The sequence below is a fragment of the Podarcis pityusensis genome, assembly GCF_964106645.2.
Source record: "Podarcis pityusensis genome assembly, chromosome: 11".
NCBI classification, from domain to species: domain Eukaryota; kingdom Metazoa; phylum Chordata; class Lepidosauria; order Squamata; family Lacertidae; genus Podarcis; species Podarcis pityusensis.
In genome coordinates this window covers 37,361,893-37,385,886 of record NC_138036.1, presented here as the reverse complement: position 1 = coordinate 37,385,886, position 23,994 = coordinate 37,361,893, and the positions used below count along the sequence as shown (strand labels likewise).

The following is a 23,994-nucleotide window of genomic DNA, read 5'->3' as shown; positions in this document are numbered from 1 at the left end:
AACCACAATCCTGGGTGCAGATGACATGCTAAGCCAAACCTCGTAAAAGGTGCTGAAAGGACACAGGAGGAGCAAATTAAGTATGAGCTCCTCTCCATGGGTTGCTGTGTTAAGGTGGTCCTGGTAAACCAGGGGAGAGGAGCCTTGGGCCTGAAAGCCAAATGCAGCCCTTCTGTCTGGTCCATGAGACTTTCTTCAGGTCATGGGAGAAAAACTAACCACCCTCACCATCTTAATGCCAAGAGGGGATGAGATAGAGGGACTTAGAGGCTTCATTGGTGCCAGACTTCAAGGGTATCATTGTGCCACTGGCCACCATGTTGGCAACCCCTGCATTAAGTCCGCAGTCTGAAATTACCTAACTACACCACTGTGCTATAGCATTTTTTGAGATAGGCGGACAAGAACATTTGGGGAAAATCTGAGCCTGTACAAAAGAAAGAGAGTTGTAGAATCAAAAGGGGGGGAAAGTCAACAGAAACTTGGGCGGGAGCATCCAATTCAGGATGACTCATCTCTCAGGAATGGTGGTATAAATATTCCAATTCATCACATTATAAACGACAAAGCGTTCTATGGTGTTTGGATGCTTCTCTCTTACCAGTTGAGGCAAACCCATCCAGCAAAGCTCTTACAACCATTTACTTCTATTTCAGTGCTGCCTGAGCAGAGCCGAAGCAAGACGAGATGCGGCAAAAGTGGCGCTAATCAATTCTCTCTTCAATGAGTTGCCTTGTCGCAGGATCACAAAGGAATTTATTATGGAGAGCGTTCAGGAAGCTGTTTCATCCACCAGTGTAAGTTCAATTCCATGGCTTTGTATGCTGTCATTGGCTGCATTTATGGTAAACTGCAGAACAGGAAGACAATAATTAATGTAAGATTCCAAATAAGAGTATCTCCATTGATGGGCTAGTGCTGCTATGAATCATGTGCCTTTTCTTGACCTTCATTTCCTTCACATGTGGAGTCCACTTGGCTGATGGTGAGGTCAAGGATCCTGGGAAGTGGTTAATCTGGGCTGATCTCCCTCCCAAGAAATGTGGATAAACTTTATATTTCCTGCAACCAGGGAGTCCGTCCTTTCCCTAAAGTTCTATTAGTCTACGTGGCTGCACATACTATGAGTAACTTCAGTCAACATGGAAAATATTTTAGACCCTGTTGCAAATAGACGGCAGGTCATGGTGGCCCCATCCATTAGGCCATGTTTTTAGTAACCACATAATGCTTGGAGGAGAAGTTAACAAGACATACGCTTACATTTCCCAACAATTATCAACTTCTCTCCAGAAAGACTGGAGATAAGAGATGAACTGGGTAGCAGGTCCAGGGTAAGGATAGTTTTTTCAGATTCTAAGAATACAGTCATGCTCGGCAGTGGGCTCAGCAAAAGTGGAGCCTAGGAAGCTGCCTTAAACAGAATCAGACTACTGGTCCATCTAGCTCAATACTGTTTACACTGGCTGGCAACAGCTCTCCAGGAATTCAGACAGGGATCTCCTCCAGCCAACCTAAAGATGCCTGGGATTGAAATTGGGACCCTCTGCATGCAAAGCAGATGATCTGCCACTGAGCAGTGGTCCTTCTCCTACCCTGAGCGCTCTGGTGGAGCCGGGTGCTGGAGCTGTGATGCGAGATGTCGCGTGCGTGCTACGCACACTGGACTCCTCACTTCAAACAAAATATTGAGGGGGATGAAGACACCTCGGCCCCCTAGAGGTAATGCACCTGTATCAAAGGAAAATGCATCTCATTGCATATAGCTTGGACATAGTTCCCCTTTCCAAGATGAAACTGGAAAAGTTGACTCACCAATCAATAGTAAAGGTAAAGGGACCCCTGACCATTAGGTCCAGTCGTGACCGACTCTGGGGTTGCGGCGCTCATCTCACTTTATTGGCCGAGGGAGCCAGCGTACAGCTTCTGGGTCATGTGGCCAGCATGACTAAGCCGCTTGTGGCGAACCAGAGCAGCGCACGGAAACGCCGTTTACCTTCCCGCTGGAACAGTACCTATTTTTCTACTTGCACTTTGATGTGCTTTCGAACTGCTAGGTTGGCAGAAGCAGGGACCGAGCAACAGGAGCTCACCCCGTCACGGGGATTCGAACCGCCGACCTTCTGATCGGCAAGTCCTAGGCTCTGTGGTTTAACCCACAGCGCCACCCGCGTCCCTAGTCAATAGTACATCGATCCAATAAAAGGAAAAGTTATACACGCTTCACCCTCACTCATACATTCTTCAGAGTATCAGTTAAGAGCAATGTCATTACGGATAAAAGATCAGAAAAGTCTACTTGCAACCTGCTACTTTCCCCGAGGGCCACATCCACTCTTGGATTGAATAATAAAATATAAGGGAAGCCAGCAATGGTTTCAAGACTAGGGCTGCCATTACTGTGATTTCAAAGGCGGAATTGACGTCCGGGAGGAATTTCCAAAATGTGATCTGGATCTTAGGCAAGTCAATCAAAAAATCATGTGTTTTTTGGGGGGGGGGATTGTAAAACAAAAAACAAAACTCAACAACTTTCGGGGTGTCCTGGTTTTTGAAATATGGCAACCGTATTCAAGAATAAACCAGTGCTGTAAAGTATCCTAGTCTTTCCATTCACTTTCCCACATCTATGTTTCAATCCTTTATTCTCTACTATGTTACTGCCTCTGGCAAGGAAATGAGTTGGCAGGAAATTTTGTCGCTAAACATGCCGAAACCGAATCAGACTGCTAACATCTGCATTTGAGGTTAGCTTCAGTTTGTGTGGGTTGGCTTGGTGATGCTGTGGATTGTCCTCAGCTACTGGGTTCTTTCAGGGAAACATCTGCATTTACTAATGGATACAGATTCCTTGTATGCGCTACGCGTAGCATAGTATTTACTGTATGTATTTATATAGACACAGAAGCACTAGGTAAATGCAAGCTAATTCTATTGGAGAGGAACTTATTTTCAGTACCTCACCCACATTATTGATTTATTAAAAGCTAAGTGCATTCACAGCCTTGGGATTGCTCTGCAAATAATCAGAAATTAATGTACCGAGTTAAAAGCCTATCGGAAAGTCCCGTGATGCTCTGTAAATGTCAGCCCAGGTTTCAAGTTTCTTAAATCTGCACGTATGAACATCTTGAAACTAGAGATGCCATCTATTTTAACTTCCCCCAAATCTGTCTAAGGTGCAATTAATCCCTGTATATAATCACTCTCTGCACTTTAAAGCGCAAGTGGGGAACCTGTGGCCCTTCTGAATGACGCCATTTCCCATCAGCCCCTTGTAACATGGCCAATAGTAATGGAAGGTTGGGGTTGTAGTTCACCAGATGTAGGGGTTAATTCCGTGTCCAGGGCAGCTGTTTACCAGCTCCATCTGGTACGCAGACTGAGACCCTACCTGCCCGCAGACTGTCTCGCCAGAGTGGTGCATGCTCTAGTTATCTCCCGCTTGGACTACTGCAATGCGCTCTATGTGGGGCTACCTTTGAAGGTGACTTGGAAACTGCAATTAATCCAGAATGTGCCAGGTAGACTGGTGACTGGGAGTGGCTGCTGAGACCATATCACACCGGTCCTGAAAGATCTTCATTGGCTCCCAGTACGTTTCCGAGCACAATTCAAAGTGGTGGTGCTGACCTTTAAAGCCCTAAACGGCCTCGGTCCTGTATACCTGAATGTCAGGGAACTGCCATCGGAGCTGGAAGCAGAGGGAAGGCTCCAAAGGGATGGCGGAGAGGGTCCCAGTAGGGAGAGAGGGAGCCCGTCTGCTGGGGAAGGAAATCAGCGTAACACCAGTAGAGAAGGGGGGCAGATGGGGGAATCAGGGAGGAGGCTCCAAGACTCCTCACCGGAGACCAGCGGAGAGAGTACGGGTACTCCACTGCCCACACCCTCCCTGCGCAGAAGACTTCCGCGCAGGGAGAGTAGGAGGAGACTTGGCGTCAAGGAACTTTTGTGCTGGAAGAAGTTTAAGAAACGCCCACTGACGGATTCTGCTAGCGACTGAGACAGTCACGATGCTGGAGGCTGTTCAGTCAGAAAGGGTTAACCAGGTAACCTAGCCAGGAGTGGCGGCAACTTACGCACGAGCAACCCCTAAACCCATTACACTGAAGGAGCATCTCCACCTCATCATCCAACCCGGACACTGAGGTCCAGCACCGAGGGCCTTCTGGCGGTTCCCTCACTGTGAGAAGTGAGGTTACGGGGAACCAGGCAGAGAGCCTTCTCGGTAGTGGCGCCTGCCCTGTGGAATGCCCTCCCACCAGATGCCAAGGCAATAAACAACTATTTTACTTTTAAAAGACAACTGAAGGCCATTGGTGGGCACCAGTTTGGAGAAGTCTGGATGATATAATAACCTAGATTCAAACCAAGTTTCCCCCATTTCCCACTGAATTTCAAATGAAATATCACTTAGAGGGAGAGGATGGAAGTCATTTCTCCTTTATCCCCCATTATCATGCTGAAAACGTGTCCATGTGGATTAGGCGTTTGCAATGGTTAAAAATCAGTAATCTTATTGCAGGCGTGTTACAGCTTCTTACAAGTTGCTCAGATTCAATATTTTTAGTCATTGGCAGCAGGGGGGAAAATACAGATCAGGAGAAGCATGTTGCTAATCCACTGAAAAGTAGAGCAAAATTCATGAAAGTTTTTTTTCCTTTTTTTAAATGCTGGCTCAGTGAAAGACGTTTGCGGCTTGAGACTCCAGAAGATTTAACAAAATCCTCCCATCTGTGCAGAAGGAACTGCTGATAAGCAAACGGGAGATTTGAAACGACTTGGGAAGAGGGTTAAGAGCAGTGTGAGACACACAATTTGAAACTGTTCCTCTTTGATTGAAAGTTATAAGATTCTGGGGAGGTGGGAGGAGGAGAGCTTATAATGTTGGTGTATTTGCAGAGCAGTGGGGAAGGCCTGGGGTATATCTGGTTTGTGGATGAAAGGATGCCTTTCTTCTCAAGCTTTACGAGTCTCATGCCCTTTTGAGGGACAATCCCATACATACATTTTGGAAAATGGACTATGATTTATTTAGAAATGATTTCAAAAAGAAGGTTCATTTAATGCAATTCATCATTTTTAATGGAAATTTTCTAAGGCGAAAAGCTTAAAATTGCAGAGTTTTAGACAGATGTCCCTTGGGATATTTAAAAGCCAGCATAAATATTTCAGCAGCAGTGTGTTAATGTTACTGCATTTCAAAAGCTATAAATTTGCTGACAGTTCTGCTAAAGAAACTGTCTTGTGTACAGAGTTGTGTTCAGCTCTGCATAGCTTCTCTAGAACGTTAAGGATTATGAGAAGAATTATAAGCATTTGACTCACAAATTGTCCCTCCGAATGGAAAACAACAAACCACTGTGTCTAAAGCTTCAGTCCTCCACGTCTACAGGGCTGTGCTATGCTAATGGGTTGCCCTACCAAATGAGAATATGCAATATTATATATTCCAGTAACTTGATTCTACAACAGGTATGGGGAACCTGTGGCCCAACAGGTGTGCCTGGGCTACATCATCCCGAACCATCCTGAGTGCAGCTGGTGGGAGTTAAGAGTCCAATGATATCTGTGGAGGAGGATTGGAAAAAATTTAAAGATTATTTACAAAAATTTTATAAGTTATATGAATGTTAAGAATTCGCATGATTAGGGAAATTCAGCTCCAGCAATAAGATTAAGGTATGGTAAATTAAGTTATATTAATGAAAGGACTAATGTTTAAAAGAATATTATATATGGTTTTAGTGTAAATTGACAATAAGTGTTTTAAACGTAAATTACAAGTATTTGAAAGAACAAAAGAATGCACGAAATAAGGTTATAATTTGCTGAAAAATTTTATTGTAAAGAACGCACGGTGAGGGAGACGTGGGGAAGTCCGGTTGGTTATTGAAAAATGCTTTGAAAAGATGAATTTCTTTTTCTTTCTTTTTTCTCTTCTGTTATTTCTTTGTATATCCGATTTTGTATTTCTATCTGGAAAAAATGTAATAAAAAATATTTTTTAAAAAAAAAAAAAAGAGTCCAATGATATCTGGAGGATCACGAGTATCTGCTCTGCAAGTATGATCCAAACTTTTTGAAGGATGAGCAGGTTCTTGGTGGGTCTGAGTTCCACTTTGACCCTTGACTGCACCCCAGACTGGCTGTAAAACTGGACAGCTGCTCATCTCCGCACCTAGTCCAAGTGTAGAGTTATTCTGCATTGAACTGCAATCTCAACAACAATGACAGCCTTCAAAGACGACCAAGCACCTGTTTGTAACACTTGATGGAATGCCTGTACCCTGAGAGTCAACATCTCAGGCACCCCCTGATGAACCTCTCTGTGAAAAGGTGGGATGGAGGTTTCAAGGGAGAAGGCCTTTTCAGTATGGCTGCTCACGTGCTGTGATGGGAGGGATTGGAGGGAAGGCTGGGGGCAGCAGCCCCAAGCGAGGGAAGGTGCACAACGCAGTGGCCCAGAATGACTTCCATCAGCAGCTCCAGCCGTTCCTATGTCTCAGATTCTCTCTCTCTCCTCCCTGCTCGCCCTCCCTATTAAAATGGGTGCCTCCCATTTTATGCAATTTCAGTTATGCACGTGGGGGCTGAGAATATAACCCCCACGTAAGTGTGGAGACAACTGTAGTGGCCCTTATGTCTATGACGTGCTGCCTGGATGCCCATGTTATCATATTTTCGGTGCCAGGTTAAGATGTTCCTTTACTTCCAGACCACTGATGGAATGGAATGCGCTGTTTGTTTTTTGTTTAATGACTGCATGCGAATTTAATATTTTATGGATTTGTTGTTTGCTCGCTTTTGTTTTTAACCAGGGAAATTTTAATTGTGAGATGCCTTGAGTGCTCTTCTAGAAAATGTTGTCTGAGAAATTTTAATAAACTAAACTAAACTGTCCCAGCTGGACTGCCCCCTTCATCACCACATAAACATCTCCATCTCAAACCAGCTGCTCTGTGGAAAAGAATCCAAGAGACAGAAGGGCAGGTGAAAAAAGCCAACTACACAATATGCCTGTTTCTGCTTGGCTGGTTTTGTTTTGCTTTAAGTGTAGGGCTTTTAACACTTCCATTGTATCTTATTCATTTTGTGAACTGCTTTGAGGACTACATGCAAAAATGTTAGGTACAGATTTACTAAGCAAGTAAGTAAATAAATAAATAAATATATAGTTTTGTAAACTGGTCTAAGACTGTGAAGACACCAAACAGAATCTCTTGTTGGATGGATTTTCTTGTTGTTGTTAAGATCTGCTGCTGCTCCGAGGCAAACTCAAACCAGACCTACCACAACTAGCTCACACCACCCAGTTGTGGTTATAAGTTACCGCCTTATATTCCAGTTGTTGAAAATCCTCTTTCAGCATCACTGAAGGAAGATATGAACGTTTGAGAAAACCATGTTTTATGTTAGGAAGATGCACATAGAAATATATGTGGTTTAAAACTAGCCGTGATGATGTTTATGTCTCAATGTTATACCCCGGTCTGTAGCCGAAAGGAAGGGAGGAAAAGAGGCTATTGTGAATGGTTGTGTTCCACTTCCCAGATGATGGTGGTAATGGGAGGCATCAAATACTGTGATTTTATTATGGCTTTTGTAGTAGAAAATGGCCTAGTTCAGGCAACATACTAAATCATAGTTGAGCATTATGAGAATGAGCTAGAGTGAAACTCAGGCTCCCAACTTTCTCCCAACTCTGGCATAACTACAAGGAGGAATCTGGAAACATGAGCTTCTGGTTTAGATTAATTGCAACCTGTCCAGTCAGTTGAACCTGTCAAACTGTGCTTAATGCAAACTGTGCTTTGGTTAAAACATAATTTAGTTCCATAATTTAGGATTCTTCAGAAACTTGCTAAACTATGGTTAATTGAAACTGGAAGAGAAATTTTCCAAATTCCTCCTTGCGACCGTGCCAGAAGAGAGAGAAGGAAGAATGCACAAGATTCACTGTAACTTGTTCTGTAATTCTAAACTATGGTTTAGCCTGATGTCTGAACATATCCAATTTGTAATCTGAGGATGTGGAAATTTTTCCCCACCTAAGAATGTGTTTACGTAATTCAGAAAGTTCCTTTCTTCTTGTTAAAGGGTACTTTAAATGATGCTGATGACCCAAGCACAAGTATTGGAGCCTATCATTATATGCTGGAATCAAATATGGGGAAGACAATGCTGGAATTTCAGGTACAATTTAATTCTTTCAGACGAGCCAGTTTTTTAAAGGTTTGCAGCGCAATCTGTATGCTGTGTTCAGTGGGTATATGACTTACTGAAAAAAGGATCTCAGCCTCAATAAAACGTATGGCTTCATTTATGTTTTGTACCTCCCTCCATTTCTTCCAACATGAACATTTATGCTATTCATACAGAGTAGGGCAGAAAGCAGCATCTGAAAATGTTCAGTTGAATATTGAAAAATGAACTTGCAAAAGTAACTAAGTAAGGCTTGCGGCTGTGTATGTGCACATGCTTTTTCCATATATTCTGATTTGGCTTTTTCCCTTTGTACACTGTTTTCCAGATTAGATTCCAGTTGGAGAGAAGTTACCCTTTATTCATCTTTACAGTGATTTAAATGTGTACTGGAAAACTAACTAAGCAGTCTGAGCTGATACTACTTGATGTTCCAAAAAAATTATTCAAGTCATATTTCAAAATCTGCCCCATGAACAAATTTCCTTTACAAGTATAGCTATACCAGCTTTGCTTTTGATGGTTGTTTTTCTTGTGTCTGATGAAAGGCAGACCATGGAAGTTTGACATAGCAATAGAATATCCAAGCAGAGGCAAGATTGTGCCTTTCTGGAACAGATGACAGCATGTTTGCAACACAGAATGCTCATAAAGTGAAACACTGGACCCCTTCCAATTTAAGTCTCATTTCAGACAAATGGTGATGCTTACACATGCCCCATTGTAACCCCATTGCTATGAAGGCAGTGTCTAAATTCTTATCTGGGTCCACTCTTCCAAATTGTTTTCTACATCCTTTTGCCTAGGACAATGACCGAGAAAACCATAAAAGATAATAGAGAAAGAGGGGCATAATCATTGTTCCAGGTACTTCCATGGTGCACTGAATAACTTTACTTTTATAATACTGCAATTACAAAAGTTGTTCTATAATTTAAAAAATAACAAAGAGATAGGCAATGGTAAACTAATAATTGCCAGTAATAGACAAAATAATTGTCTCAATACATACTTTAGAATCTCTGTCTAGTTATTAATGCTACTCTCTTGATAAATGTCAGTATTCCAACTAATTTAAGGAGCAGCATATATCGGGTTTTTGTTTTGTTTTGCTTTTTGTTTGAAGGGCAAGTGATCTAGTGTGACTCAGACTTGGTTCCACTCTAATCCACGTACAAGCGTTCAATAATGTTTCAGAAAGTCAAAAGAGTTCAGACATATTAGAGCAATGACCTTGAAGGCAATACAGAAAGACTAGATAATGGCTCTTCCTTGTGAACTCACACAAAGGTCCTGTGCAGGTGGAGGAATTAGTTCCATGGCTGGAACACGAGGTTCCAAAACAGCCCTTCCATGCTTTTCAAGATAGAAAAACACATTTGAATCTAACCCAGTTCTCCCACAGCAAATCCCCATTATTGTTTCGCATACTGAAAGAGAGATTCTATTTTGAAGCAGTTCAATCAGAAGCCATTGGTTTTTCTTCCATAGGAACTGATGATAGTCTTTCAGCTGCTGCACTGGAATGGAAGCCTCAAAGCTTTGCGTGAAACAAAGTGCTCTCGACAAGTGAGTAACACAGCACTAATAGTGCACCCGTATCCCCAACAGCAAAGCTATACTCACATCACCTCTACCCAGTATGTTCCTTATGTTCTATAGACATGGTCCATTCTTAGGTGCCATTGATGGGAATTGAAATCGGTGAGATTTTTAAAATTTAGGCACTCAGTGAGTCCCATTGAGTCTGAGACATCTCCAAAGTTAAGTGTGTCCACAAATTAAGATTCCTCTTTAAAGACTGTAATGTCATTATGGATGTTCTAGGTTTAAAGGGATCCATTAGTGGACAAGTGCAAACCTAGGGTTGTATCCCAAAAGTCCCATTAGCACAAGGACTTCTATCTACACAGTGGACTTCCCATCCTGAGTCCCTTCTCCCCAAATCTGTTCTATGGTTTTCCCAACCTTCCAGAGCAGTTGAGGAGGAAGAGAGACATGGGGAGAAGAGAAGAAGAGAAAGTCCTGTTGCACAGGTGGAAGTGCTTGAGATAACAGGATGAATTCCCTGGATGCAACCCATAATTCTTTTTTAAAAAGAATTATGTAATTTGTATTATAAATATATTAATGGTTTTTTTAATAAAAAGAATACCACTGCATTAAAAAAATTATATACTTTCATAATTGCATAATTAACGTTTAAATAATTATGTAATGAGTTGTCTGTTTTAAATGTTAAGACCTGCATATTCAGTTACATGCAAAATTAATCTCTTTTAAATAACCCAGTGATTAAGGACTATGCTCACTTCTAACAAACATACAAAGGCAGGATGCCTTTGAATGCCAATTGCCAGGAATTGCAGGTGGGGAGAGTTCTGCTTGTGGGTTTCACATGAGCATCGCTTGGTCACTGTGTGAACAGAGTGCTGGATGAGATGGGCCTTTGGTCTGACCCAGCAGGACTCTTCAAATGTCCTTAAACCCAAGTGATGAGCTGATAGTTACACAGAGAAGCATGAATGAATGATGGAGCAGCAGGTTAACAAAACCAAATTTGCTATGGGTTTCAGGTTCTATTATTTCAAATAGTAATGGGGCAAGAGAGCAGTTCAGCTCACGCAGGGCAAGCCCTTGCTTTTGGACATACAGGCTCCTGCACAACTAGAATTTCTTCAAGCTACCTTAACTACAATTTATTTGCTTGACTTCCACAGTCAAACATGTTTCCAATATCTGTTCTGAAATGTCCATTTCAATTGCGAAAGATCCCAGAGCACAATCTAACCCATTATTTTAGAATCCGTTGCATTTTACAATAGTAGGGAAGGAGAGCTGGAAATAAGGCCGACATATTTCACATCTGGCAACCAATGTGCCCCTTTGGTTTCAGATAGTACATGGGCAGACAAGTCTAAAAAGCCCAGGACACAAATCTTCACCGCCCTTTAGCAGCTATGGTGGCTAGAAGTATCAGAGGTAATATATTTAGTGTTAACTCTGGAAATGTATACTCTATTCTGACCAAACTGAGCCTCCTGATATATATCGTGCTCCAAGAGGCTTAGTTTGGTCAAAATCAAGTATACATATTCAGAGTTAGCACTAAATACATTATGGCTGGTAAATAAACCACCATAGCTGCTACAGTAAGGTTACCAGGCATCCCTGTTTCCCGGAGACAGTCCCCGGATTTACAGATCAGTCCCCTGACAAAATCCATCTATTTTGTAGGAAGTCCCCGGATTCATTGGAAAAAAACCTGGTACTTATGCTACAGGGTCATGAAAATGTGTGTCCCAGGCTTTTTAGACTCATCTACCCATGTACTATCTGAAACCAAAGGAACACATTGGTTGTCACATGTGATTCCCCTGTCCCTGCAGCTCTCCTTCAAAGCAATGGTGTATTTGTTACTAACTCTTTATTTTTTTTTGGACGGGCAACAGGAAGTGATCTCCTACTATTCCCAGTACAGTTTGGATGAAAGGATGAGAAGTCACATGGCTCTGGACTGGCTTATGAAGGAGCAAGAAACTCCAGGCATTATTTCGCAAGAGCTGCAAGTGGCCCTTAGAGAGCTGGAAGAAACCCGGAAAGCTGGACAAGAGCTGCGGTTTTACAAAGAGAAAAAGGAAATACTGGGCTTAGCACTGAGCCAGCTGTACAGTGATCAAGCCGCTGCCTCTTCAAATGATGATCATATGAGTCTAGCCCTAAGTGGCTATCGCTAGGGCAGCCTAGGGTGCCATTTGTATGAAACAGGTTTGCAAGGCTGGTCTGTAATGAGCTAATCCTGGATCATTCAGATCAATGTGAAACAACAGCTTGCCTTTAGCTGACTGTATAATGTACAAAGCAGAAACTCTCAAATCCCCCCCCCCCAAGGTGAGCAGCATGAGTTCCAGGTGCATGTGGAATCCACACATCTCATGTGCAAGTTCACAGAATGCGTGAAGAAGCATTACTCACACATGCTTCCAGTTTCACTGCATGTGAAACAACTAAAGCTGCATTACAGTGTGAAATTCTGCGTGATGAAGAAAGATTTTTAGAATTATTATTTTTATAAAAAAATATAGCTTAGGTTTGTAACTTCTTAAAGAACAGCAGCAATCATTTAATAGCGTTGTATAATCAAAGTAAGTGTGGCAGAATTGTTTTGTATGTGAATTGAATTAATACATCTGAGAGATGTACAGAAATAAGGAGTGAAATGTCCCTGCAATAAGCAAAAACTGCCGGTTGATAGATATATATATATATTGTTATTTAAAGTAGTGGTTGAAGGGACAACAATAGGCTTCTAAACTTAGGGAAATCTATGACACAAAAGCAGAAAGCCAGTTGTTATACTTGAAAAATGACCAACACGGATATTCTTCTAGAAAAATAACTTGAGTCCTGATAATCAAATACATTAGCTACAGCAAAACCTGTATAGATTTTTTTTTTCTTGTTTACATGAGTAGTAAGTAAAATAATAATAAAATAATAGGCCAGGATTTGCAATTGGTAAGCCCATTGCTTCTGATAAGAACACAAATCTCAACTTTTCATTATTTTTGCTCATTGTACTGTATCAATACAGCAAATGAGAAAAAGATGACAATATATTTGATCAGCACCTGGAAGCAGTGGCTGGCTGTACCCAGGGCCACATTCAGTTTTCAATGCCCCAGTAGTAAGACATGTGGGGCTACTGCGTTTCTGAACATCAGAATGTCATCAAAGAACAACTGACAACATCAATGATAATATTTATGTGTGATGAAATCAACCCTTTTGCAGGGTAAATGTAATGAATTGCTTTTATTTCTTGGCAGGGAAACAGACAACCATGTTTAATTTGTTTTGCTCACTACACATACTAGTTTCCTTAGCAAATGAGAAAAACAGCTTAGGAATGATTCAGGGTTTAATGGCACTGAATGAAGTAGAGTTGTATCTTGGTTCTCAAACAGAATGCCTTCTGGGAGTCCGTTCGACTCCCGGAACCGTTCGAAAACCAAGGCACGAGTTCCAATTGGCTGCAGGACCGTCCTGCAGCCAATCGGAAGCCACATTCAGCTTCCGAAAATCATTTGGAAACCGGAACACTCACTTCCAGTTTTCAGTCGTTCAGGAGCCAAAATGTACAAGTTCCAAGGCATTTGGCAACCAAGGTACTGCTGCTGCAGCTGAGGACCAACCAACTTAGTCACAAAATTGTATGCTTAAGTTCTGGGTTCCAGGTTTTTGAGAAATCGCCAGTGCCTGCAAATCCTTTCAGCTGAGCGAGATCTCACTTGCCCCACACCTGACATTATATAAGACATTGTATGGAAGATGGGCAGGTGTGGCTTAGTCAAAATGGCCCCAAGTGCCAATTGGGGAGGCTTGGTGAACCTATTAGGCCACTGAGATGAAGGTTTCCCATCCCTGATACAACAACAACAACAATTTCAGAAAGTTCAACTGTACTTTGGAAGTAAATAATAATAATGACTTACAATTTTGGTCATGATTTTCAGCATTTGGTGAAGATCTTACTAAATTTGAACCAAATTATTGGATGTTGTCAATGCCTACCTAAGCTATCTCTTCCACTGTCATGATAAACACTGCTCTGCTTATCAAGCACAATGCAGCCAATCATTTTCCGCTAGTTGTGCACTTGTGACTCTTACAGAAATTTCCATTGCAAGCAGATCAGATAGACATATTCAGGCCTTTTTTTCCAGCTGGAACAGGTGGCTGCAGGTAGCATGGCGATTGGTGCAATGGGGTGTCCCCCCCCCCAAAAAAAAACACAAGTTCCGGCACCTCTTTTTCTAGAAAAAAATGCTCTGTGCGTATTATGAAGAGCCCTTGACAATGAGTTATCAACACTGTGTTGCAAAAAGAAAACCAGGCTGTTCTTTCAAGATTCATCTATAGCTGTCATGGGTCTGCTGCAGCAAATGGCAAAGAAATATAATACTGAGAATTAGGATCAACCATTAATTTTAAAAAAGTATTTCACTGCCTCACATCTTCTGTATCTTATTTGATCTCACTCAAGTGTTGAATTTGGGCAATCATTTTGTAAAATAAACTGTTGTGAAAACATTTCAGGAAAAATGTGCTTATTGAGAGCATTCCACATATTGTATGCGAACATTACAGTAGGCTGCTTCTCTCTATGGTCCACGTGAAAGAAAGTAATGCTTAAATCACTAAGCTTAAACATGCTATGGAATGTCAATGGAGAAGTAACCCCCCCCCCCAAAAAAAAACCCTACTCATGCACATTTCTTATTTACTTCTATCCTAAATATTCTTGACTTTTTCCAATCTTGGCAGCAATTCTTAAAACCTTGACCTCCTGAACCATAAAATTGCAACCATTTTTTTTCTTCAAGTTTTAAAAAAACAACAACACCTGGTCAACACTGATTTTTGTTTTTGAAAGGGAAAGTTACCGTAGTTTTATTTGCTGAATATTTCAGTCAACAGCCAAAGAGAGACTGCTTTTGGTGAAGCCTGAAAGGCCCTTTCTCTCTCTCTGAGTGGGGCTGATAAAATGTTTGCCAGAGAGGAACTCACCTTTCCTCTTACCTCCACCTGCTGCTCTCCCCTCTGAAACTTCCCACACCAACTGCTTTCAACCTTGCCAATGTTTGAGACCTATGGTTATCTTGCAAACATGGGACTGGAACCCCATGGGAGCAAACGCAAGTTGGGAGAAGAGGAAGCAGAGGAAAATGGATGGCTGTAGGAAGGGTTAAGCACCCCCTTTTACCTCATCACCTTCTCCTCTTCAGATTACCTTCTCCCACAGCTCCTCCCACAGAGGAGGCAGTTTCATTGCACACAGCAGGTGCACGACTCACCGTTTTCTCTCTCAAGTTTTCATTCAGTTTCAACACCGACATTTTCCTATGGCAGTACCTGAAAACTGGGTGCCCATTCTTCCAGAAGCGAGGCCAGGTTTGGTTTCACCAGTTCTCTGCAAAAAGCCAGGGCTCCTTTGCTTGGATGCCATTAAAGAGCGGTTTAAGGAGGCTCTGCCTTGCCACATGAGCTACTTCGTCCCAGGCATTGCTGTTCTCGCACACGTTAAAGGTTGGGTTCGCAGGATCCAAAACAAATGGCCTACAGGAGGAAGAGAGGCATTGTCCATATGAACAAAGACAGGAAGTGCTGAGAGCCAGGTGCCTCTTTTACAGTACATTCAAATGCAATGCTGTTTTCACACACAGAGCCTATTGTTTCAAGTCCTCTTGAGCTGGATAGCTCACCCGGTGTTGATAACACCAAGGTTGCAGGTTCAATCCCTGTATGGGACAGCTGCATATTCCTGCACCTGCAAGGGGTCGGACTAGACGATAATCAGGGTCCCTTCCAACTCGACCTACGATTCTATGATTCATCAGCTGAACGCATCAGCTGAAAGGAAGTGATGTCATTTCTTGGGTGAAGAAAGCATGAAGGCAGGAGCCACACACAAAACTGGAGCTGTGTGGGTGTGGGTGGAGAGAGAGAATTACCCAGCAGTATGAACTAGACATTTTCCAAAACAAAGTACAACATTGCTCTTGTTCTGGTAAGGGAACAAACATCAAAAGACAAAGGAAGCAGCAGGGCAGCCTGGTTGATTTATGAGCAATGGCCTTCACAGAATCAAAGGCCCTGTAAAAAGCAAAAAGCCACAAGAAAGCGCCCCCCCACAACAGCACCAGCAAGCAATATTTAATGTCATGAACTGGCAGGACAATGGGAGGGGGGAGGAAGAGGGTCCTGGAGACTGGGACTAAGATGCACTGAGGTAAGCTGCCGATGGGGAAGGAGCAAGGCCATAGCTAAGGGGTGGTGAGGTGGGCCCCTGCCAGGGGCGCAGGTGAGAAGGGGGTCCGTCAAAAAATATGTCCATAAATATGTCTAGAAATAAAAAAATTAATTATTGCCTCATAAGAAAAGCTTTTAAATAGAGGGTGAATGGGGGGAGGGGAGGGGAGGTGGAAAGAATAACTAATACGTCCATAGGGGGTGCAATTTGGACGGTTCTGCCAGGGGCACAATATCACCTTGCTGCCGCTCTGGGAAGGAGAGGTTGGTGGAATCAGCTTTTCCTAGCAGTGGAAGCTCTAGATTAAATTTCAGCTGCTGGGAGCATGTACTAAAGAGGCAGACAAGTATATAATGGGCTTACTCACCTGGTTTGCTTTAGAAACACCTTTTGGAAAATTGGAAAATTGGGTCTGTAATGTTTGTGCCATACAGCACAGATTTCTTGATACTGAACCAAAAGCTTCAGGACGGCTCTCATTCCCTGTACATAGCTGAAAAACATTGGTTTCCCAGCCAGCTCCCATACATAGATGGTGATGAGTTCCACAGCGTAGGAGGAAGGGAGCCTGCGAAACCTAAACACACACACAGCACACATTTAGCAGCTGCACAGAAGGAGCCGCTACAGGAAACGGTCAAAAACAAAAGCTGTAGATCAAATAAAGGCTGGAGAGACAGTAGCAAAATCCAATTTGGGCCTCCCGTTTGATTTAATATCCATGCCTTGCAAAGAATGATAAGCCAGGAGTAGCTAAGAAAATATACCGGTAGATTAAATATTGTTTCCCCCCTGGTATGTATGCTCTCTCTTTTTGCAAATGTGTGGGTCACTCGCTCACAAGAGGTTGAAACAATGCAAAAATCTGGTCCAGTGCTCAAAAGCTTGCATTGGCTGTCCATACTCTACTAGGCCAGGATCCAAATTATTGGGTTATTTTGCAAGGCCCTTAACAACTTGGGTTCAGGATTATTGAGATTTACAGAGAAGTAACTGATAGTGGTCTCCCATGGTTTGGATGTGCAATTCATATCCATCAAGAGTCATTACTGAAATGAGGCTGCATTTTAATGTTGTACTTAATCTTGTTTTTAAGTTGTGTTTTAATCAATTGTTTTTACCTGGTGTTAGCCTCACTGAGCCCGGTCTTGCCTGGGGAGGGCAGGGTATAAATAAAATTTATTATTATTATTATTATTATTATTATTATTATTCATTCTGTATTGTGTGCCCAACCAGGTCAGACAGGCTCCCTCTCTGTTGAACTTCTGGCACTTACTGAAGACACTTACATTTTTTGTCCCAGCAGGCATTCTAAACTGAATTGTGATACTATAGCCTTAACCAATTTTTTTATTTTCATTGCATTTCTTGTGTATAAATTGTTTAAATCAAAGGGCTCCCAAACCATGGTCAGTGGTCTAGCAGTGGTCCGTGAACTTCATTCAGGTGGCCATAGGGCGTCTGGCACAGTACGTTACAATTGCTACAGCAGGCAGAAAAACCATTAAGTGTTCTGCCAAGAACCTCATCAATTTTCAAGTGGTTCATGGGGAACAAAGTTTGGGAACTGCTGGGCTTAATGGCAACAGCAGGAGGAGGAGGAGGAGATGATAAATGAGTTCAGTTGTGCTTGGATACGAGCAACCTACTTGTTTTCTTCTCCTGGTGTTGCAAATGAAGTTTTGAACCAGTGCTTCATTAAACGTATGAGATCTTTCACCCTCTCTGTTGACGCCTTGACAAACTCAACTTGGTGCTTCAGCAGGGCCATAGTGTACAGCTGGATTTTATCACTGTCACTGCAGTGGTAGAGCTTGCGGTAAAAGCCCTCTTTTAAACCTGTTAACACCAAACAAGAGATAAGGCTAATGACACTCCCTTGGTCTCCATTTCTTAAATCAAATCGGACAGATTTCGGGCTAATGGAAATATTGTTGCAGTCTGAATTACAATAAAGGTAGATCTCCATAAGTATTATTGGACAGTGAGGGGGTGGGAGACACCACCCCCAGCCAGCTCTTACCTGCTGATAATGTAGGCCCAAACATGTCATAACAAGGCATTATGTCAAACAAGTGGCCGTGGTGATCTTTATAACACTTAAAGTAGAACCTTAAGGAAAATGGTGTCCTTTCCTGCAATATTACCCTAAGTAGAAAAGAAAGGGGAGAATAAGGCTTTAATTCTACCTCTACTTACCTGGGAGTAAGCCCTATTGAATTTCATAGGGCTTACTTCTGAGTAGACATAGTTAGAATTTAACTGTTAATCAGTGGCATGCTAATGACTTTACAATAATTGGGGGAAATGAAGGGAGAATCTCAGTCCAAACCTGTTGATCCAGGAAGGTTTAGTTAGTCTTTTCCCTAACTCTTCTAGTACTTCGGGAATTTTTCTTTGGCAGTCTTCTAAACTTTGAAAGGCACCGCTAAAAAGAACTATGTCCACATCAGATGAATCTTGCACATCAGTTCCTTTTATATATGAACCGCCCTGTTACGTAAGATATTAACAGAAAGTTGGTTAGTCCTTGACTTTAACCCACCTAGTACCAATGTTCCCAAGGAAGAGCAAGACTAGCCATGTGTCCGCTGTTCAACCCAGGCAATCTGCATCACTTTGGATCACAAATGGAGGACACTGCTTCACTGCTTATGGAGTAGATGACTCTGAATGGCTCCCATAATGTAGGCCATATCACATATTCATTAATGTGATGACTCTGGTTCCAAGCATCAGACAGGACTTTGATACAGAAGAGGAGCAGTTAAGTCTGTCTTACCCACCGCAACTTGGGCAGAAGAGTGAGACCCAGTCCCTGATCTCAACGCTGGAACTGGACCTTGAGACCCTGGTGCCATAGCACCTAGAAATAGGCCCCATCTGCAGCACACAGTTAGAAGGAGTATCATGCAGTTTGAACAGCCGTGGCTTCCCTCAGGGAATCCTGGAATTTGTTAAATGCGCTTAGAATTGTTAGGAGGTTCCCCTTACAAAGATACAACTACCAGCATGGTTCAGCATTCCCTCCCTCTTCTGATGGAACTCTGGGAATTGTAGCTCTGCGAGGGGAATAGGGGCCTCTCGGCACCCGTAACAAATTCCAGTTCCCAGGATTCCCTGGGGGAACCATGGCTGTTTAAAGTGGTATGATACTGCTTTAACTGTATAGTGCCGATGGGGTGATAATACTTCCTGTGCATGTTGTACCCCGAAATGAACCAAGTCTCATTATGTTAGCCACCTCCCATTTTCCCATACATGGAACAGATGAAAGTAAGGGAAAGACACACAAGTGCTTGAATCCAAACCCAAGAGCTGTCCTTTAAAGTTATCCACTCCACTTCTTATGGATTGAGGGTAGCATGGAACCTGGGCCCATAAGGATATAAATCTTCCTTTGGAGCTAGGACTCCATCAGAACAAGCTGCTTGCTCCCAATGATCTGTCCATGGTCCTGCATGCCATGTATCTGACCCTCTTGTTTTTCCTGAAATCCAGACCCCTATCATCATCGTGGACTGTCATCTCCCTTAATTCTGGTTCTTCCTATCATCTCCAACCACTGGTTGGACACTCTGCCTCCTGGGCCATGCATAGCCTCTGCCACCTCTGGACAAGACAATTAAGCCATGCAAGTTCTTGAAAGTGGTGTTCACCTGGGACATGGCCTATCATAAGAACATTAGACAACCCTGTTGGATCAGGCCAATGGTCTATCTCACCCAGCATTCTGTTCTCACAAGGCCTATGGGAAGCCTGCAAGCTGGACACAAATGCCACAGCACTCTTTCAGCAATTCCCAGCCACTGGTATTCAGAGACAAACTGTCTCTGTCAGCGAAGGTAGGACATAGCCTTGCTCTCCATAAATTTGTCTAATCCTCCTTTAGAACCATCCATGCTCCCAACATAAATTGTATTGGGTTGCAAGCCAAGTAGCTGCTTCACTCATGACATCTTTCCTCCATAGAGATAACACACACCAACACAGTCTGCTGTGCTGTGTTATGTCAATGTGAGTGTTTACTTTGCCCTGAATACAGTATATGCATGTACATATCAGATTCTCAGCTGACATATTCATGGCAAGTCACTAGGTCTTGGCTAACTTCTTATGTCTTTTCCCTTACATAGAAATTAACAGTGATGAAGCAGCCCCAAGCAGCTTAAGATCCTGACTTACCAAAGTCCATTGATTGCAATGGGCCTACTCTGACTTAGTCAAATACCACATTTTTTTTATTTAAATGTTTTGCCTCATGCCCCCAAATTTCTCTGCCCATTGCTGTATTTGAAGGGAAGATTTGCATACTCCCCCCAAGCAGGAAACTATTGCATTTTCAATTCTTATAAAATAGCATATCCTCGCAGCAGGATAACCTTGAGGGAAACGGGATGTGTGCAACAAAGAGGGAACTAATGCACATTTACTGCATAAACACACACACACAACTGCTTGCAAAGGTCCTTAGACATGAACTACTAGATACAGGAAGTGCAACACTACTGTGATCAATCTCAAGTAGAATGTGGCATCATCAGTACCTTCGTAACATATGTAATTGGTAATGGAAACACTTCTTCAATGAACTCAATGATCTTTTCAACTTCTGTTGCACAGCCCCACCTTACAGCATTTGAGATTGGTCGGAGTTTTGCTTCCACAAATTTCGTTAATTCCGCAGGTGTTTTGTACTCTAATATGTTTTCAGGTTTAAACGCAGTGGACATTTGAGCTATACAAGAGAGAAATCAATGTGAATTACGAGTTTTTGCCTGAAAAGGAAGGGATGAGGAGAAGCTCTTAAAAAGTAAGGTTTAAAATCGGGTGGTCCTTGATAATGCGAGCACTTCAAAACAGCAGTGCTACCTCTTTTGCTGGCAGTGAAGTGATGCTCTTGTTTCTCATGGTACTCCCTGGCATGGGCTGTTCCAAACTGCCTGGGGCACATCCTACAGGATGTCAGTGTTTCCGTGGCCACAAATTTTGTTCTCCTCTTATGAGTCATATCCCAGTAGCTTCTGTGATTCCTGGTCAGTATCATTTCATGATCAGTCTGTTAATAAAGAGAAGAGATGAACTGTATATATATTGAGCTGAGATGCAGGGCCTGGAAAGAGATTACAGATGGGAGCAAGGAAGTATATGTGGATAGTATTCTAGTCTTTAAAATGGTATAGCAGAAAGTAAAATGCCTTTTTTTATTTGATATCTGGTTTTAGGTTAGTCTTTCTTAATGTAGACAGGTGTATACAACCGTTTACATTTTTGATCAGCCAGACATTTTAATCATTTTGTACTATTTTTATGATATTTTCTATTTTATTGTATATGCTGCTGTACACTGCCTTGTTATGCTACATGAACTTGTGCTAGACTAAATGGATAGAAATTTATCTTCTCATATTTATATACCGCTATTTTTTCCCACATGAAACCAAGATACCCCCCCCAAAAAAAAAACACATTTATTTGCTTGAACAAAGGAGGAGGAAGATGACACGTTCCACCTTACCTTTGCATGCTGCAGAAGACACTCTCGCAAAACCTCCTTGCCACAAGTTTCACAGTGAACTCTCCCAAGATGTTTAGCTTGAAAATGGTATCTCAGAGCTGTGCGGCTGACAAAGTCATTCCCACATCTCTCACAGTTGTAAGATCTGGGTCTTAGGCCCCACATCCTTTAAAAGGACAAAACAAAAAGTTAACTATTCACACACACACACTGGGGGGTGGGTATGGGAGAGTATCTCAACTATAAGAATAGCTAAATTAGGAGTGTCATACGTCTGGAATACTGCATCCGGGCGTAAATTGGGGAAATGTCCTGGAAAATCTGGACGTATTGCAACCTATGTTGGCAGTGCCAGTTTCCCATAAAAATATATCAGAAACTGCATTTTTTGTGAAACAACTATGGGCAAAAACAAGGAAAATATCAAAAACTTTGCCAATATAAGCTCAACAATTTTCTGTCCAGATTTTCACTGTTTGAAATATGCCAACCTTAAGCTAAATGCCAACCTAAACACATTACTCCAGGGAGCCGGTGGGTTATTTGTACCATACAGCTTAATTCTTTCAAAACTAGTTGATCATAGTCTGTTCTGCTTGTGGCAACACAACGAGGTGGCCACTCCCTAAATCATCTGACTAAATTATTCCATGTGCTTCAGCTCCTTTCCCGTTTGTTTTTCAAATACACGCTATAAAGGGGTAAATTACAAAGGAAGGGTTTTCTGCCAAAAATAATCTTACCTTGGCAAAGCCATCCTGTCTGCATTTCGTAGCAAGTGTGTTTATGTACTCGTTTCCCAGTTACAGTCCTTTGAGGACAGCACATTTCTCAAGTATGTACCACCCCCAGATGCTTAGAATTCTGGGAATTGTGGTTTGTGCCTCCACTGTTGATTGTTCTCTTTGGGAACTGATAGTTATCACACCTCTGGTCAGCCCTGGAGCTGCAAAAAGATGGGATGCAGCTCCTTTTTATACTCTTAGAAGCTTTGCAGCAATGCAAAGAAGAATTATCCATCAGATGCAAAACCTTTTCTTTCTTTCTTTGTTATGGGAGATCCTGCCACTTTGCAAAGCTAGTGTTGTTGGTCACCTGGACAACACTTTCTTGGCAAATATTTGATTTCCCCCACCACTTGGTTTATAGACTGTGGTTTAATGTGAGCCCCGAAACCCAGCCCAGCGTCTTAATCACACTTGCGAGCCATAGTTTGTTCTTGACTTGTAAGCCCTGGTTTGTGTTAAGTGTAGCTTAGCGTTATGTGTGAATGCAGCAGAATGTTCTCTTTTGTCGTTTTCTTATTCATAAACATGAAACACACCTTTTTCGGGGCTTGGGTAATCTAAACTTCTCCATTTTTACATTGTTTAGTCTTACCCAACTTTCACAGCTGGTGATTCATATTGCAGTTCTAACCATGTCTGCTCAGAAGTAAGATGCATTGAATTCATTGGCGTTTACTCCCAAGCAAGTGGGGTTAGGACTATAGCTTAGTGCATAGACACTTACCCATTCCATGTGACAAATGTGACAAGCTCTGCTTTAAATCTTCTCCCTAGATCTCCCTAAATCATTTCTGGCCCAGCACTCTTGTATACTTACTCTCTGCCAAAATCACAATAGAGGCAATTATGATGTGTAACACACATACACACATATACACACACACACACACAGAGAGAGGGGGGGGGGACCACCAATATTTAAGTTATTTTAAATGTCAGGCAAAGGTGTTCTTGTTTGTTCAGCCATTTGGATCTTGATATAGTTTGATATTTGGCCTGTTCTTTGTATACCACATTTGGGGTAGGGACAATTGTTTTCCATGTCAGTTCCTGGTGAATGGATGTTTTTAGTACTACCTACCATTTTATTACTTTTGGTTATTTTACAGTACATATATTGCTTTACTAATTTGTTGTAAGTTGCTTTAGAACTTTTTTTCCTGTAGAGAGCAATAAATAAATAAATACAGTGGTACCTCGGGTTACATACGCTTCAGGTTACATACACTTCAGGTTACAGACTCTGCTAACCCAGAAATAGTGCTTCAGGTTAAGAACTTTGCTTCAGGATGAGAACAGAAATCGTGCTCTGGCGGCGCAGCAGCAGCAGGAGGCCCCATTAGCTGAAGTGGTGCTTCAGGTTAAGAACAGTTTCAGGTTAAGAACAGACCTCCAGAACTAATTAAGTACTTAACCCAAGGTACCACTGTAGAACAAACAAAACTGAAACAAATTTGCAGTCAGGTTATAGAAGCAGCAGGAATGTGGATTCTCCTGGAGCCTTTTGCTGTGCTGCAGGAACAGTCCCTCCCCCAGACTCAAAATGGAAATTACATCCTAAAGATGACTGCACAGCCAGTGGCGGACTTCGGGCTTTCAAATTTCAGTGGCACAAAAATTTAGCACCCCCCTGCCTTTCACCTTATGTTCTAAGCCGTTGTTGCAGC

At 42.2% G+C, this 23,994-nt stretch overlaps 2 protein-coding genes across 3 annotated transcripts in view; one reads left to right on the top strand and one right to left on the bottom strand.

The window, feature by feature from the left end:
- LIX1 (limb and CNS expressed 1) overlaps window positions 1-15,094 on the top strand; it is a 37,760-nt gene extending 22,666 nt beyond the window's left edge. The window contains exons 3-6 of the mRNA XM_080973117.1: window positions 657-797; window positions 8,101-8,196; window positions 9,697-9,774; window positions 11,658-15,094. Coding sequence (XP_080829243.1) covers window positions 657-797; window positions 8,101-8,196; window positions 9,697-9,774; window positions 11,658-11,942 — 600 coding nt within the window. The 3' untranslated portion in view covers window positions 11,943-15,094. The remainder of the gene's footprint in view (window positions 1-656; window positions 798-8,100; window positions 8,197-9,696; window positions 9,775-11,657) is intronic.
- LOC308458135 (2'-5'-oligoadenylate synthase 1-like) lies at window positions 734-23,135 on the bottom strand. 2 transcript variants are annotated; one of them, XM_080972875.1, is made up of 10 exons: window positions 23,052-23,135; window positions 21,540-21,705; window positions 20,894-21,080; window positions 20,569-20,759; window positions 18,354-18,514; window positions 18,045-18,169; window positions 17,671-17,860; window positions 16,386-16,595; window positions 15,121-15,324; window positions 734-850 (listed from the first exon to the last, which is right to left on the bottom strand). In XM_080972875.1, the coding sequence occupies exons 2-9, from the start codon at window positions 21,702-21,704 to the stop codon at window positions 15,168-15,170; spliced, it is 1,386 nt and encodes a 461-aa protein (XP_080829001.1). In that variant the 5' UTR covers window position 21,705; window positions 23,052-23,135; the 3' UTR covers window positions 734-850; window positions 15,121-15,167. The 2 variants fall into 2 exon arrangements, with proteins under 2 accessions (XP_080829001.1, XP_080829000.1); XM_080972874.1 differs by lacking the exon at window positions 23,052-23,135 and adding an exon at window positions 22,283-22,337.
- Between the last annotated feature and the right edge of the window lie 859 nt (window positions 23,136-23,994).